The sequence below is a fragment of the Ochotona curzoniae genome, unplaced genomic scaffold, assembly GCF_017591425.1.
Source record: "Ochotona curzoniae isolate NIBS_2020 unplaced genomic scaffold, NIBS_Ocur_1.0 contig_1302, whole genome shotgun sequence".
Lineage (NCBI taxonomy): Eukaryota > Metazoa > Chordata > Mammalia > Lagomorpha > Ochotonidae > Ochotona > Ochotona curzoniae.
Window position 1 is genome coordinate 14,308,377 of NW_024465035.1, and position 18,101 is coordinate 14,326,477.

Genomic DNA, 18,101 nt, shown 5'->3' on the forward strand with positions numbered 1-18,101 from the left:
AGCTGAAATTGGAAGTGGAGCTGGGACTTAAGTCCAGGTGTTCTATCCACATCCCATAGCATGGTCTTAAATGTTGTACCAAATGCCCACACAATGTATTTATTTTATTGGATGGGTTCCCAACATGGCCATTATTTGTGTTCTTGCTCATATTCCTACCACTTTGGAACATAGCACCAAGCTCTGTTTGTTGGCATCCCTTCGGGGTTTTGAGTCTTGCTTCCTTCTAGAACATATTTGGCAAGTCTGTAGGGTGCAGCTAGGTTGCCTCCCACCCTCTGTGTTCCTGGGCCCCTCTTTGAGGACCACACTGCCAAGTCTGGCCAACACTGTTATTTTCTGTTTTCCTGCTTGAGACTTCCTCCCCCACAGGACTTCCAAAAGTAACTGTTTTTCCTTGCACAGTGAAATCCGTTTTAAACAAGTTGCAGCCCCTGAGGATAATTTTCTGCCTGAAAACTTGGACAGCCCAAAAATGAATGTTTAGAATGGTGTAAGTTGAGACTGCTGTGATGCTGCTGTTTTCATTGTACATTCACCTAGATTTCTCTGTCTTTTCATGTCCTGTCTCATCCATTATTCTATAAACATGAGCGGGGGATGGTGTCTCTGTCTTTCCTCCTGTCAGTGCAATCAGCTTATTTGGGCCGAGGGTGAGCTTCCTACTTCCATCATCTGGGACTGAAACCCTTTGCTGTTGGTCTTTGCTGAGTGTGGAAGAATCAAGACGAGTAGGGAAGAAGTGAGTTCACCCACATTTATGAGATCTAATGAAAATAAATAAATCTAAAACCAAATGCAGCATAAACAAATTTTCCTACGGAAGGAACAGCACCTGGATTGTTCAACTCATCTCAAGAAACCTTTCAATAACCTTTCTGATAAGAACAGAAGGTCTTGGGGGAATTGAAAAGAGGCCATCCCAGTTTTGCTTGCTTTGATCTTAATCCCACAGCCCAGTTTCTATCATCTCGGCTTGATCTGCCTTCACTTGGGTCCTGGTGCACAGCTCTCTGCTTGATGAAGTGTGGAGATGCATGGACCCACTCTTGTCGGATGGTCCCCTCTGCCTGTGTAAACCATTCTTTTATTGACTTCTTTTCTTTGTGTCTTAAAAACATGGCAGCAGGTGTAACCCTGTCTTCCTGGGGGAGAGTTTCCATTCATAAAGTCCCATGGGAAGTCCATGTTACCTCTTGTGGGGGGTGCGGTGTGCCTCTTCATGTTGTCCTCATGGTGGCTGTTGTAGAAACCCCCCTGTGGTGGTCCTGACCTCAGGACACTTGCAGCCCAATGGAAACAGGTGCTCATTTTTTTTCTTCCTTTGATTTTGATAGGTTTATATGTGCAGTTAGATTTTTGTTTTCCTGTTAGAAATAGGATATGAGTTTGTTACAGTGGTTAGAATGTTGCTTGGGATGCCTGAAGCCCATATTTGAGAGCCTGGCTTCCAGCCTTGGCTCTGCTTCTGGGGCTAGCTTCCCAGCACTGTGCCCCGAGGAGTCCGCAGTGATGGCTCAAGGACTTGGGGTCCTTGACTTGGGGAGACTGGATTGAGTTCTGAGCTCCCAACTTTGGCCAGGAATGAATCAGGAGATCGGAGATCACGTCTTGTCTGTCTCTTTCTCTGCCTCTGATTCCCTGCCCTTCAAAGAAATCGTTTCTTTTAAAATTTAAAAATAAAAGAATATATCCTTCTGGGTGATGTGCAACTTTCAAGTGGAAGTGAGAGGGAGAAGGGTCAAAGGTGTTGCTGCTCACGGCCAGCCTCGTTTCTAAAAAGGAAACGTGGGATATGTGTTCCTTTGCGTGGTGGATTGCAGGGTGGTTTTCCACTCCACATCATAGGTCAACCAGTACTCTGCCCAGGTGACTCTCAACAACAGAATATCTCTTACCCTCCTTCTGTGGTTGGGATGCAGCCAGAGCTCTTCAGGTCTCAGCTTCACTGGGCTCCTCCCTACTCTATCATGCTGCAGTTGTCATGGTGGCTGTCTGAGTTCTCACTCTAGGCCTATTCAAGCTGGTTACCAGGGCAGCAACACCAAAGTGGGCTTTCAGAGCTAACGGCTCGGGATAAACTGGATGTCTGGATCAGGGGAGTACAGTGCTAACTCATGGCAGGAAATGAAGCTTAGGTCAATTCTGTAGGGAAAGAAGAAGATCCCAGGGTCTCGTTGTGCATACTGCTTTCTCAGCCGGCCTCTCTTCTGTGCTAACACGTGCACAGGAAGCACGGTACGGATGCTACACCACTGCCTTTAGGCAGTGACATTGGCAGTCATTTGGAGCCCAGTAGGACAGCCTCATTCAGCCCCAAATCCCACATGAGCATTTAAGGGATGGGCGGTAACAGGCCAGAAAGTGCTCTCCTGACGAAGGGTTTTTGGTGGAGGGAGAATTGACCCAGATGAAGAAAGGCACAGAAATATGATGACTCCACCAACGGTTGATCAATCAACTCATTCAGCCTAGCAAGAGCACCTTGATTTGTACCATGACTAGCACCATTTTACAGATGAGACCAGTGATGCTTTAGGAATCAGGAACCAGGAATCAAAGATCAAATTATAGCCTAGAGGCTCTAACCTTCTGGTGCTGTGCTGTCTTTTACCATTGGAGAATGCATTGCACACACAGTGGGCTGCGACTTACATTATTATCATGGATGGGGCACTTAGAGCTCCATCCAGGTCTCCCACCTGGGTTGCAGAGTCTTCAGCAATTGGGCCACCTTCTGCTGCTTTCTCAGGTACAGTACTTGGGAGATGGAGCAGAAGCAAGGCAGCTAGCACTCAAACAGATGTTTCTGTACACAATGCTGGTGTTGCAGCTGGTGGGTTAAGCCACTGAGCCGTAATGCTGCCCATATGCAGAGCCATTTTGGAAATACATGGGAGAGACAGTCATATGCAGGGGGTGCATTTAGAGATGACCTTTCTTGCAGATGTTGGCATCAATTGATTTCCTTTTCTTCTCTGGAAGAATTTCTGTGAGCAAATTCCTAAGGCTGTTCCTTTCTATCATACACCTTCAAATCTGAGATAGTAACCTCTATATCCTTACATCTCCAAAGGACTAACCCTTCATTCATTCACTCCAGAGAGCTGTAATGCAGAGCTGTTGTGTGGCACACATTCTAAATGCTAACAGGGGAGCAGTCCAAGGCAGTCTTTGTCCAGGGGCAGGGAGTCCCATCCTGAATTGTTGCCGTAAAGAAGTAAATAGGTAATGTGACATCAGGAGAGGAATGCGGTGATATGGTGATTTTAGAAAGAGAAAGTGGCATGAAGGCTAGATATTAACAGAGCGTTATTTCAGACATCCGGTTTGCTCATGGGTTAAACTACCAGGCAAGCAAGCCCTTCGGCACTGGTTGAAAACAGAACAGAGCAGAAGAGCACTGGTGTGTTGCTGTTTTGCAGAGGAGAAAGTTCATGAAATCCTCATTCAGCAAAGACAGATCCGGAGAGCAGTTCTCTTTTACAAAGAAGTCTCTGTCCCAGCCTTGGTTTCTTTGGTGTTTGTGCAAGGGTTTGTGGGACATGTGGGAGGCGGGTGGAGGTGGTGGCATTTAAGGCTCCCTTTGGTGAACACAGCAGGCACTATTGTCACGTCATCCCCAGCCACGACTGGCCCACAAGCAAACTTGATTCCAAATGCCCGAATTTTAGAGATTCGCTCAAAGCCCTCACAGAGCAGCCCATCTGAGCAAAATCTCTCTTTTTGCAATCTTGCATTTATTTTAATATCACTGCAACCTTTTTTTGGTTGCAAATCATATTGATTTATCTGAGAGGTGAACAGTGAGTGCTCTCGTTTGTTAGTTCACGCTTCAAGTGCTGGCCATAACTGGGGCCAATCCAGGTCCCCATTTTGGGTAGCAGGAGCCCTATTATTCGAGTTGTCACCACTGCCCTTCAGGGTCTGCATTAGCATGAAACTATAATCAGAAACCAGGGCTGGAAATTGAACACTGGTACTTCATTGCAGGACATCACCGATGTCTTTATTAACCTCTAAGCTGAATACCTGTTGTGCCATATCCGTTTAGTGAGGAATAACACAACTTCCAGATCGGCTCCTGAGTGTGTTGTCAAGCTGCTGTAGTCTTGTAAGGAGGACAGGAATTGCCAATGAACCCACAGGGGTAGAGACAGGAAGAATAAATAGAAGGAAGCAAACAGGAAAGCTTTAGAGAAACAGCTAGAAACCAGGAATAAAACATCTTATTTTCCTGACTTTGAGGAAAGCACAGTTTGGAATGCAGTTAAAAAAAAAACCGAGGGGTACTGCTTTGGGGAAAGCTGTCAATAGCTTTGCTGTCCTGCTAAGCTAGAGCTGCAAGACAAACCCAGCTGTGTCCCAGATGCTCAGTTGCAGAGGAGGAGTATTGCAGACTCACAGGCCACCATCTGAGCACTGCAGGGCTGCAAGGAGAGGATGACATTGTTTTTTCCCAAGAAAAACTGGAAATCTTGAGAAAAACTGAAAAGCTCCAAGGGTCCGTTGGTTACAGATGGCTTCCATCGGTGACCAGGGAGGCAGGGAGGGGAGAGGGAAGGAAGAGGAAGTTGCTGCCAAGAAGGGAAGCTCAAAGGTTTCTGGAGACACTTGAGGAACTAAAGGCCCTTTGGTCTCGGTGCACCTTGCTTGGGAAGTAGAGAGAACCTGACCAAAGCTTGGTTTGATTAAATCATTCTGCGGTGTGGACATCTGTCTTGGGTTGGTGTTCCAACCCCATAAATGAGAATTTGAGTAGATGATTAGGAGGAAATTGCAGGAAATGCCAATGAGAAAGTGGGAGAATGAACCAGATAGGTGAAGGAAGAGAGGAAATGGTATCTTATCCGGTGTGTCATCACTGCTTGAGACAGGAGCGTAATTGTATGCAGCAGTGTAGCCCTCTCACCTCTGCACCTAACTCAACAGACTCCATCAGATCCTGGTTGGGGACTGCTCTGGGGCCAAGTTGAGGGTCAGCTGTCCAGCACTCCCAGCCTGCAGCAGTGTAACCCTCTAACCTCTGCACCTGACTCAACAGACTCCATCAGATCCTGGTTGGGGGCTGCTCTGGGGCCAAGTTGAGGGTCAGCTGCCCAGCACTCCCAGCCTGCCCCATGTGCAGATAAACAGGCTCTACAGGGGAAGGATCACAGCTGTGAGCCATGTGATTCTGGCTGCTAATGGTGAGCACATGTGACTGTTTTCATGTCTCCCATGGAAACTGAGGTGCAGAATTCTAGCATCTCTTTTCCAAGTTCTTGAAACACAAAGGCTGTATGGTAGAGTTGGCACAGAAGCAACCCACTGTATCCTGCTTACCATGCACATTTTCTAAGAACTGACATTTCTAAATTCTTAGCCTTTTTAAAAAAGCAGGAAAGTCCAATTTAAAACTCTTTATCTGGTTTTTATTTATTTCACTCAAGAGACAGAGAAAACATACTCCCATCACTAATTCACTCCACAAGTGCCTGGCACAGCCTAGAACTGGGTCAGGCCATAGCTGGCAGCCAGGAACTCAATCCAGGTCTCCCACAACCCAGATATTTGAGGCCATCATCACAGCTTCCCTGGGCCTGTGTGAGCCAGAAGTTGGAGTGAGGAGTGGTAGCCAACCCACCCACACACCCTTATGTGGGATCTTAAACTCAGCTAAGCATCTCTCTCACCACCTACCCATGGCAATTAATTTGTGTGTGTTGGGGTGAGCTGGGATGGATAAAGCATAGCAGAGAGATCGAGAAACCCACATTACCTGTCCTTGGTAGGGCCTGATTTGGCCCAGGAGCTGCAAAATCAATGCAGGTCTCCCATGTGGATGGCAAGGACTGAATGACTTGAGCCAACATTGCTGCCTCCCAACGTCTGCCTTGGCAGGAAGCTGAAGTCAGGAGCCATAGCCGGGATTCAAGCTCAGGCACTCCAACATGGGGTGCTAGCAGTGTGAACTATTCAGGCTAAACAGTCCCCAGTTCCAACTTATTGAAAAACAGGTTCTTGTTATTGGGTTAACCAGGTGTAGCACTCCCGATGGATGCTCACTCGCCCCTTAACTTCCTTCTTCTGCAGTCCTTTACTGCAGGGAGACATGAAGTTGAGCGCCATTTGATCAGACATGCAGAAGACCTAGAAGATCCTGAGCCTTTCTTCCACTAGACATGCCCTTATCTGGTACCAATGCTTCAAATGAGGAGGCCTCGCTCGTCCTCACTTCCACTACCTACACCTTCCCTAACCACAGAAAAGAAAGAACATGGAAGTAAAGGTCTGAGTTTATTTTGGTGCAAAAACAGTTTTGAAATCCATCCATAATTACTTTATACCAGCATTTTTCCATGTGCTACAAAGAATATATCTGTACCCTAACATTGTTTTTGCATCAAAATAAGCTGACTCTTCTAATTCTGTCTTCCATGGACCAGAAGCTCTCTGGTGGAGAAAAAAGAGCATGTATGTCTCGTAAAAGGCCAAAGGAGTTTCAGCAGAATATTGATAGCAGTCCGTGCAATTCTAGATGCTTCTCCCTGAATCTGGGGCATTCTTTTGGTCTCACTGTTTTCATCTGTAAAATCAGAGTGCCAGTCATGTGTCTGAAGATGGCCTGGTAGCATTCTCTCTCTCATCTAGAACCCATGAGCTTTGTGTAATCACTTGCATTTGCTTTTCTTTCAGGATGCAACCTAGAGATGTGTGTGTGCGTGTGTGTGTGTGTGTGTGTGTGTGTGACATTTGATGCACTGCAGGTCCAGGTGTGGCCTGTGCAGACTGCTGGCCACAGGAGTGATTCAGATTTGTCCTGGCTTGGGGGAGGGCAGTGTGGACACTGAAACTCCGGGGGTGTCTGAGGACTTTCTGGGCAGTTTGCTGCTGCCTCAGCACCCAGGCAGGATTCCTTTTGCTTATAGATCATTTCTAATTGTGTTTTCACCAGAAGCCTTAGTCCCTTGGCAACTAGGGGCAAAAACACCTGCTCCTTCATTAAGAAGAAAAGGAAATAGCATGAGAAATACTCATTTACAAACAATAGAAACAAATTTAACTCATATAAATTATCACCATTCAACCAAAACCACTTTGCAAGAAGACATTAGGAGAAATGAAGGCATGAGAGATGTGCTTTTTGTCACAAACCTTTATTCAGTAGTCTCATAGTAAGATACATCTTCTAAAACACATATTTAGACACCAGTGTGAAAAATAAGTAGCTGAAGAATATGCAGTATGGATCCAGTGATTTTGCCAAAGTGGCTTGAGCCTTTAGCTTCTAACTGCCCGGAGCCCTAAGGACGGAGATGGAGTTGCTAAGGTTTAGGCCAAGGACTCATTGCCAGCTGCCAGCACTGCACCCTTTCTGGGTGGTCAATGTGAATATTCTCCCCTGGGGACCTCCACCTTGAATCTTACGTACCCTCTCCCCTTCTACTGATACAAAGTAAATAAGACAGAAGAATTGAGACCCAGTTAGCAAATGCCATCTAGGAGGGAGTGGCCTCCATAATAATGTCTGTCAGGGTCACCTTTTAGGTCCTTCTGGAGGCCCTAAGAATGGCCTGGATTATGTAATCCCAACAGGAAAATCAGGCACCGTTGCTCAATAGCCAGGATCCAACAGCAGCACTGATGACTCAAAGGCAGAGGGAGACATGCATAACTGGGCACTAAGTCCTCTGGCTACACATTATGGGACATGAGAATAAACAAACAACTAACAAACAAAACAAAGCGGGGGTTGGTGTAGAATACTCAAAATGAGAGAGAAGATCAAAAAAGAAAAAAAATATCAAAATCCATGGTACAAATTAAAAGCAGGCATGAATTCAGGTGTTTTAGAAGCTGCATGAATAGGAATTTCCTAGAGGTTGAAGAAAGACTAGCTTGAAACCTGTAAGTACTCCTGGTTGCCACAGCATGGTTCCTCTGAAAGATAAGCTTTACTCTCAAGCAGATGGCATCTGCCAGTTGGGGTCCAATACCTCCAGACTTGTTTGTCTTGCATTTAGAAGAAAAAGGAGGATCCCTTGAGTTAAGGATCCAATGCCCTGCACACAGTCCTTGGCCTCCCTTGCCTGTGAACTCTGCCAAAAGTCCAAGATGGGAGGCAGCCCTTGGACCCCTTAGGGTGGCTGGCGACTCTGACAGCTTCCCAGGGTCTTAGGGAAGTAGGAAATGACTCAGCTGCCAGTCTTCCTGCTCAGGCACACTATCCCTGGCTAGTGATTATGGGGATGGGGGATGGAAGGAACAGACTGGCCTCCATTGGGTCAACACTCACGTAGCCACCACAACAGGGCTGCGCCAGCCTCACCCAGGAAGTCAGAAACTCTTGAGTTTCCTGCAGGGACAACAAGGGCCCAGGCACTTGGGACGTTTTCCATTGCTCTCCCAGGTGCATTAGCAGGGAGCCAGCTGAGCAGCAGTGCAGCCAAGACTCGACCCACCCTCTGACCAGGCATGGCAGCCATCACAGGTGGAGGTTGCTAACTTGCTACAACACAATGTTTACTTCACCCTCCACTTGCTTCACAGCATGGTGTGGAAGGCCTTCAGAGTCAGTGAGAACAAACTCACTGAGAGAAAGCAGAAGTGCTGATTTGAAAGGCGAAGGGGGTACAGCAAGGGACAGGGACACCCTGGGACTCGTCTAGCTTGAGACTTGAGCCTTCTCAAGATAGACACACATCAAGGCTTCCTTAGATGAATGTGTGACCAAGAGTGAATGAAGCTGGTCTGAGAGGTACACCTAGCAAGAGAGGAGAATGCGCCTTGCTGATGGCTGTCTTGGCCTGGTGGAATATGGGATGTGGCACAGTGATTGTTATGCCATGATTCATTGAAGACTGAGTTTCAAAAGAAGAAAGTCAAAGAAGCAGGAGGAGAAGGGGAGGAAGTTAAAGCAAACCTGTATTTGTGGAAGAGTTCTCAACTTACCTGCTTGACACAGGAAGCTTGGGGGAGGAATTGCGCCATAGTTACTGCACCAAGAGGCTAGAGGCCCGTGTCCCTTATCACCTTGTTCCTGGCTTCAGGCTCTCCCTGTGGGGAAGGTGGGCATGTCCACGAATCCCCACGCCAAGCAGCTGCGATCACCCAGGACCAATCCCCGGGGAAAGGTGAAGATGGGAGTTCTTTTGACCCACTGCCAACAGCAGCTGAGGTCTGGTGCTCAGGAGATCGTTTATACCACATGTACACCCTCTCCTAGCCTATGCATGCTTCAAGGCATACCACTGTGACATTATTGGGCTGGATGGATTGTGGGATAAATCTGGGGGAGGGGAAGGGAATGACAGGATGCTATACATTTAGTTATGAGGCATAGGTCAGAGTAAACCCTGACTGGGCACCAGTTCTAATTCCCTTTTTGTTTGTTTGTTTGTTTTTGCTTGAAATCAAGCCCAGTCTGTGTTGTTGAATGCCTGCAATGGCTAAGGCAGAGTGTCCGGCACTGAACCAGGACTTGAAAGACCTAAAAATGTCAGCCTCTGCTTTGGACCTTAGGAGTTTATAATCTGGCTGAAAATGGCTAGAAGAAAGGGAGAAATTGAGGAAGGAGATAGAATGGGGAGAGAGGGGGAACGAAGAAAGGAAGGAAGATTTTTAAGTATCACACAAATCAAAACTCAGCTCTCATCCCTAGAGTGGTTTGGACTAAATGCTCGGGCACTTGAAAGCAGAAGTACATGTGGCATCCACACACAGCGTGGTCCTTGTTGTCTCCCAAGAATGCTTTGCTTCCCTGTCTTGTTACACACTTCCCTTCCTCAGCTGCACTCACCGTTCTCACTGGCCCTGTGTTTGCTGTTGTCTGCACAGAGGTCAAAGACTACGAGCCTCCATTTGGTTCCAAGGTGCGGGAGCACCCCTGTGTGGAGAGCATGAAGGACAACGTGTTGAGAGATCGAGGCCGACCAGAAATTCCCAGCTTCTGGCTCAACCACCAGGTAAGGAATGGCTGGCACATGGGGATCTGGTGCCCTTGGCTCAGTAAAGCACTCTAGGGAGTACCCTGCACAGCTGTGGCAGTAGCCAGGCCAGTTGGGAGTGGAGCAGCGGAGACTGACACACTGCCTAGGGGAGCAGCTGACGTCACATGCAAACCCTGTCCTATGTTATAAAATTGTGTACAGTCCTCACCAGCTGTTGCAATAGCCTCTCTAGAAGGAGATTCCGGGAGAAGGAACTTCAAGTTCCAGGCAGGTCCCTGCGTGTTCTTTGGCCATGGACAGTTTTGTTTATTAAGAAAATCAATGAAGTGGATGACCCTCTTATTTACTCAAAGTTCCAGCTAGCAGGACTGGGCCACGTTCAAAGAGAACTCATCATGAACTATGTGAATGTTGTTTGTCACATTTTGCAAACAGGCCCCTTTGCTTTGGGGTAAAAAAAAAAAATGTTTTTCTTTGCAGCCTTGGCTGTTCCACCAGGCCCTCTCCATCAGGAGTTTATGTTTCATCCCCTCTGGGTTCCAAGTGTTTCCTTGTAGGAATCCAGCTGCCTGACAAACCCTGCTCCTTTTGCAATTGCTAAGAACTTCCTTCCGGAGCCGAAGATTCCTACATGAGTGTGGCATGCAGTGGGCTATGTGCAGGTGTGTGCAGGTTGCACTCTGCACTGGGCCCAGCCTATGGGAGCTTGTGTGGCTAAGGAGACAGTACACCCATTACCCTGGACTGTGGGAAAGCAAAGAAGAGGAAAATACCAACAAAAGAACAGGAGGCACCCTAACAGGCATCTCATTTTCTTTCAGCAAATGGTAGCTAAGGCTGAGCAGAGTAGGGCAACGGCTCTAGACCCTCGAGGAGACCAGGCCGACTTAGTGTTTAGGAGCTCTTTGGTGAGGGCAGTGGTAGTAGAGAGTGAGGGGGAATTGGCTCCATGTCTGAAACACCCAATGAGAGAGAAGAGTGTGCTCCTGTCTGTCCTCTGGGAGAAGCCTCTTCTTGCCTCTTCTGGATGGATTTCATCATCCCTGAAGGCTACAGCTAAGTTGTAGGTTTTGCTAAGGACAGGGTAAAATCAGATAAGAAGCGGGGTAAAATCAAATAACGCATACACAGAATCAGGGCAGGTAGATGGAGCGGAAGCCTGGTTTGGGCTAGCGTTGAGTAGGGCTGGCTTCAGGGCTTCTCCTGGGTTTCCAACAGGTCATTTTTGATTGTAAAACTACAATGAATGTTCTGCATAAATCCTGAAATCAGAAGGTGCTAGCTAGCATGTTATGTTTCTTCCAAACTCAGCTGCCTCTTCTGCTGTATAATCCTTTTAATGAAGCCATTATTCATGATGCTAAAATTCTGGGAAGAATTTGCATAACACATTTTTTCTCTTAATGAGATTTGTTGCCCTATTGATTTCAAGTTAATGCTTAATATTTAATTTAATTTACTGCCTGTAATTATAGTGCCAGAGCAAAATAAATGTTACTTGTGTACCAACAATAACACTCCACTTTTAACAGGGCCATCAATCAATACTGTCAATTAGGTGAATTATACAATTAATTCGACACCATGAACTCATGAGGTGGGGAGAGACACACTTGTAGGTGTGTTGGGAAAGCTGTCGATGTTAAAAGGGAAGGTGGGGGAAATGTCAGCTCTCCAGTGAAGAGCTGAGATCCCATGGTCCCACCATGGCCACCAGTGTGAGGGACCACTGGTGGCAATGCTGATTCCTTAGCTGGGGAGACAGCTTTCTTTTTATAGCTGTCACATCAGCTGTTTACCTTCTGTCTATTCCCTCTGCCTCCCTGACTCCAAAAAAGGGATTTGAAATAGTAATCAAAATATTTGCAATGCAGAACGATAATTAAGGCAGTGCTCAGCATTTCTTGAGTGTGCTCATTGGATGGGGTTTCTCGAAGCTAGGATGAGCCCTATCGTATGAGTTAGAGGCACACACCTCTGACCTACTAGGACAGCAGTTTCCCTAGGATTGATTTAGTGGTAGAGAGGAACGGGGGCCATCAGAGATCATCTTGGGAAGCCACTCCACTGTGGCCCAGAATATTCTACAAAAAGGAACCAGACCAGTGACTGCACACCAATCTGACTTTGATATTCAGTCTTGTTAGACTGCAAAACAGAACAAAACAAAAAAGCTCTTTCAGGAACAGTGGAGATCAGTAATGACCTGAGCTTTAGGTGGAAGACGGGAGGAACAAGTGGGGCACAAAGTCTTTCTAGAGTAGCTAAAATATTCTGCATGCTATGGCAGAGGAAGGTCAATGCCAACAGAAGCTGCAACACCAAGAGAAAAACTAAAGGTGAACTGTGGACGTTGGTTAAGAACAATGTGTCACTGTTGGCTCACAGACTAACAAGTGTACGTTGTGTATGGGAGATGATCTTGGTGGAGGACTGCATGTATACACGAGGGGTTACTTGGAAAAGCTGTGTACTTTCCACTCAGTTTGGCTGTGAGCCTACACATGCTTGAAGTGAAAGGTGTGAAAAGAGGGCCTTGCCACCCACCAAACCAGCCCCATTCAAGTGTGTGTTGTACCTCTCTCCCACTCCAGGGCATACAGATGGTGTGTGAGACGCTGACCGAGTGCTGGGACCATGACCCAGAGGCCCGTCTCACAGCTCAGTGTGTGGCTGAACGCTTCAGCGAGTTGGAGTACCTGGACAGACTCTCTGGAAGGAGCTGCTCTGAGGAGAAGATTCCCGAAGATGGCTCGTTGAACACTACCAAATAGCTCCACTGGCAACAGACTGGGCCACATCCAAAGAGGCCACTGCTCTCACCGAAGAACAGAAGCAGCAAGAAGCTGCTCCAGAATGGATCAAGGCTTCCTGGAAAATCAAGGGGATCACTCCCCTCCCTGCCAGCTGGGGCGGATGAGCAGAAAGTACAGTGGCAGGGAGCAGATGACGTAAAGCATTCTATACCTTTGGCACCGTCATAGGATAAGCTGTGTTAGCACTTCCTCAGGAAATAAGATTGATCTTATTATTTTTTTTACAATAGCCAATAACATTTGCACTTTATTAATGCCTGTACATAAATATGGAATAGCTATGTTTTATATATATCTATATATGTCTATATCTATATATCTATATATATATATCTATATATATATATATATAGCCATACTCTGAAAAGAGAAAGATCGAAGATTCCCAGGAAACTGGTGGGGGTTTTTTTTGTTTGTTTTTTGTTTAATTTTGTTTTGTTTTGAGAGCTCCAGATTGAGCGAGGAAGAAAGGGATGTGACAGCATCAGCACTTGACAATCATTCATGTAGGGCTCCCCCGCCTATGAAGTGGGGGTCCTCGTGTGGGGGGACATGCTGTGTCTCTTGGACACACTTCGGCCCACATTACACTTGCTGTTGCCATCATGAATGCCCCTGGCATGGGGGTTCTCTTTCATCCCTGGAGCTAAGTACAGTCGCACTGTTTAGGGAATGTGTTGCGGGGGTTCCTGTGTGCCATTGTTTCTCCCGGAGTTTGCATTTGAGCTCCAAGCCCCACTCCCATAGGATTTGTGGAGCTCTGCTCCCATCTCTATACATTTTAATGGTTTGATCTCCACACTTGTTGCCCCAATGGTCACCTTCATAGAGTACAGAACAATCAGGGCAAGATTCCTCAGCCATGAACTTGCCACTGCATCTACTAAGAAGAGTGTTCATTGTGTAGATTCCCTCTCTGCCTGTTCCTAGTCCCTGCTCTCAGGTTGCTGCCTTCCATGAGAAGGAGCAGCCTCCCCACCAGCACCAACCCCCAAGCCAGCAACTTGCTGTGTCTAGTTTTTCACCACCCCTCCCTTGGCTTGAGTCTCCAGCTTTCTATCCTAGGAGCCGCGGATCCCATCTTCCTGAGCTCTCGAATGCTCCTACAGGTTTTGGCTCAGTGGAAAGGATTCTAGTAACACAATCCTACCACTGTGAGGACTGTGTCCTCGGGTAAGCTGAACATAGGTTTGGCTCAGCCAGCTAAAAAAAAAAAAAAAAAAGGTTGAGCCACTTTTGAAATGTTTGTAGCGTCTTGCAGTTGAGCCTGGATCCCAGGTAAGGGTAGCTAATGGTTTCCAGGGCTCTGCAGTACACATTGTTCATGAAATGAAGTTTTGGACACATTGAAAAAAAGCTGCTTCTCTTCTTGCTCTAAGCATCTATCCCCTAGACTAGGTCTTTGACCTTGTCTCTCACCAAAGACTCTTGTGAGAAATGTACACTTAAACAGTTATTCTCTGACTACATATTAGCATTTTGTCTATCTGAATTTAAAATTTGACATTGGCCTTTGATTGGACTCAAGGGGACTTCATCACGTGGTCCCAGTTAGCCCAAGGTTCCTTTGGGTTTCTCCCTCTGCACTGAGGAGGCCAATGCTTTCCCCATCACTGCAAGAGAGGATGGCCAGTGAGGACTTGAGTGTGGGACCCCAGCATCCCACCTACACGTAGGGAATCTGTGTGTGTCCGCATGGACGGGAATGAAGAAGGAGCTTCCGTACTCCATAGGAAACTTGTTAACTCCACAAACAAGCGTGAATGCTGCGAGTAAGGATCTCTTCTGTTGTTTCTTGTGTTTAAAGCTACTTATCTTCAGCCAGATGGGGATACTAGGGAGTGCCTGGGGGTTGCGGAAGGCTTCCTCTCATGGAGGTTTCAGATTGCGTGAAATGGTGGGACTTTCCGTGCCCTGCTGCGTGCTGCAGTAACACCAGGGGAGAGCCCTTAGGTTCCCCTGGCACCCAGGGGCTTATTGGTGCCTTCCCAATAGCTGTTGCTCATTGACCTCTAGTGGTGGATGTCTGGAATACTGGTCCATGCATGGAATCTTGCGAGATGGGAGCGCCTTCACCACTTCTGGGGCATCATCAGCTTAAACTGGAACGTGGTGTTCGATGATACTGTGGCTTGTCTTATGTTGTTTTTCTTACTCAAGAGAAAAGACCAAGGAATAACATTCTGTAGTTCCTAAAGATACTGACTTTGTTTTTCTTTTTACTGTTCTATGTAAAGGGAAAGTTTTATTCTTTTATGGAACACTTAAGCCATGTTCATGTATTAAAATAGGAATGTGAATGCTATATACTCTTTTATATCAGAAGTCTTGAGCACTTATTTTCATTCTATGCATTGTTTGTCTTTTATATCCATAAAAATGTTTATTAGATTGAATAAAGCAAAAAGACTCAGGTGAACTTCCTGCCTCCCGTACCTGTTCCTTACAGTTCACACATTTGCCTAACTGCATTGCTTTCCAGTGTGTACACAAAACATCCCTAAACCAACCCTCCCAGCTTTTCCATATTGATTATTTTTGTCAACCGACAGACTCTCCTCTCTCTAAAAAAAAAAAAAAAAAAAAAAAAAAATACAAGTGAAAGTTCACTAATAATGAGAAGCGGCCAGTGCTGGTGGTCTGTGCCTTGTCATGGTGACCTGACCCGATGTCCCTTTGTGTCCCTTCCGTCCCATGGATGGTTCCTTCTGGGGATTGGCACAGCAGAGGCTGCAACTAAGAGATAGTACCTGTTGCTTTTATCCTTTCTGTCCTTTCAATGGCCAGTCCATGAGCTGTGTTGCTGACTCCTGTCACTGGCTGCGCTTCTTGCCTCTTCCTTCCCACCCAACACCTGGACTTCATGAAGTGTTTTAATCAGCTTAGCTGAAGGACGAGATGCCCTTGGAAAGTTGGCTTGAGGCCATTGCTCCTGTGAAAGAAAGAGTGGATGAGATTTTCTTTCTGAACCTCATGTTGCTTTAGAAGGTGAGCGATTTTGTCACTTCTTCCAAGTCAGGAGTTCGGCTCTGAAGACGGAAGTTCCAGGCCAGGGTTGTGAGCAGTGGATTAAGCCCCCACGTGAAAGTGTAGCCTGCTCCAAAATTGCTCTGAGTGCAAGCTGTTCCACACGTCCAACGCATCCTTCTGCTGATGTGTCTGGGAAAACAGGTGGTGACCCAAGTGCTTGGGCTTCTACTACTCAGTTTGTTTATCTTGTTTTTAAAGATTTTTTTTAATTTTATATTGGAATGTTAGAATTACAGAAAGAAGGAAAGACAAAGGTCTTTTGTCTACTGGTTCACTCTCCAAGTGGCTGCAATGGCCAGAGCTGAGCCAATCTGAGGCTAGGAGCCAGGAGTCTCTTCTGGGTGTCCCACACATGGGTGCAGAGTCCCAAGACTTTGGGTCATCCTCCACTGCTTTCCCAGGCCTCACACAGGGAGCTAGATGAAGAGCAGGGCTGCCAGCACAAGCATAAATGGGATCCTGGTGCATAGAAGGCAAGGACTTTAGCCACTAGGCTTCTACTCTGGGCACAGGCTCCTTCTCCTCTTAACACAGACCCAGATGGGATTTCTGTCTTCTGGCTTTGGGCTGGCCAGCTCTGTCTGTTACAGCCATTTGGTGAGTGAAACAGCCAACAGAATATCTGTATCACTCTCTTTTTTCTTGCATTTGCCTTTCAAATAAATAAAGGAAATTGAGAACTAGAATTGTGACATAGTGTCTGCAACAACCCTATGGATGCCACTTTGAGCCCCCAGTTCTGCTTCCAGTCCAGTTCCCTTCTAACACACACACACACGGGAAAATAGCAGAGAACAGCTGCAGCCATGTGGGAAACCTGAAATAAGCTCCTGGCCTCTGACTTAAGTGTGACCCAACCACAGTCATTGCATTTAGGTCATGAGCCAGCAAGGGGAGATCTGTCTCTCTTTCTCTCCATGACTCTGCCTTCCAATTAAATAAATGTTTAAAAGCAGATAAATTAAAAAAAATGTTTAAAAAGAAATAAAAGGTGTTTATAAAGTCAAAAAGGTAAGATCCTATGTAATTGATGTAATAGTGCCTGCATCAGGGTGTCTTCACCTTGGCACCACTGACATGTTGTGTCGGCTAATACTCTTAGTAGCAGGGAGTGGTCCTATGCATTGCAGGAGATTTGTTATCTCCATGGTTGATAAAAACTAAATGCTAGTAACATCCATTTCCCAGCACTGACAACCAAATGTGTCTCCAGACATTACCCATGTCTCCTGAGGCCTGTCGAGTCATTGAGCTAGATGAAGTGTCTTACAGTAGCCCTTCTATCCAGCTGCTGCGTGACTAGTAGCAGATGAGGGATTACCTGCTCCTCCACTCACCAGCTGTGTGAACTGCTCCCACTGTCTAACCTTTCTAGACCTCCCTTCATCAAGTGTCAAGTGGGATTTGCAAAGCTCCACCCTCCATCAGACACTGTTATGGCAAGAAGTACACACGAGGCTTAGCGAGTCTTATGCTTGGGAAAGCTTCAGTACATGTTGGCCATTGCTAGGTAGGTTATGTTATGAGGGGCTGGCTTTGTAGAAGTGATCCCAACAAACAGAATTCAGAGAGCACATGGAGCACATGTGTTCTACAGGCATGTAGAAAGGGTCTGCCTTGTGTGAGCATTGTGTGTTCTCTCTATTATCCAATTTGCTCCCCATTCACCTGGGAAGTCCTAACATAAAATGTTTGCCAAGGGGCCTGACGTGGTAGTCTAGTGGCTAAAGTCCTTGTCTTGCATGTCCAGGATGCCATAAGGGTGCTGGTTCGTAACCCAGCTGCTCCACTTTCCCATCCAGCTCCTTGCTTGTGGCCTAGGAAAGCAGTAGAGGATGGTCCAAAGCCTCGGGACCCTGCACCCGTGTGGGAGAGCCAGAAGAGAGTCCTGGATCCCAGCTTTGGACTGGCTCAGCTCTGGCCATTGTGGCCACCTGAGGAGCGAACCATTGGATGGAAGATCTTCCTCTCTGGATGTCTTTCACTCTGTAAGTCTGACTTTCCAATAAGAATAAATAGATCTTAAAAAACTCGCTGGGAGCAGAAACAACCGGAAGGTGAACAGGTGCAGTACATGGTTCCCAGTCTGTGAAAGGTGCCCTGGCATCTGAGATGATTTCAGATGGTGCCAAAGTTCCAAAACACTGTTTGAGAAGATCTGTTTTGATAGTGACATTTATTAGAGCGATGATAAATATGTTCAGCCTGGGCTTTTACAAACAGTATTACTTGAAATACAACCGAGTCAAACATGGCATTGGTTTTAAAGCACATTAGGTAGAGAATTGTACGTACAGCAGATGTGGGCATGAGCCATTGAAGT

General features: G+C 46.6%; 1 protein-coding gene across 2 annotated transcripts in view; it reads left to right on the forward strand.

The window, feature by feature from the left end:
* TGFBR2 (transforming growth factor beta receptor 2) overlaps positions 1-15,167 on the forward strand; it is a 74,684-nt gene extending 59,517 nt beyond the window's left edge. For both annotated transcript variants that reach the window (XM_040963916.1, XM_040963915.1), the window contains 2 exons: positions 9,820-9,947; positions 12,527-15,167. In XM_040963916.1, the coding sequence (XP_040819850.1) occupies positions 9,820-9,947; positions 12,527-12,706 (308 nt within the window). In that variant the 3' untranslated portion in view covers positions 12,707-15,167. The remainder of the gene's footprint in view (positions 1-9,819; positions 9,948-12,526) is intronic.
* The last annotated feature ends 2,934 nt before the right edge of the window (positions 15,168-18,101 follow it).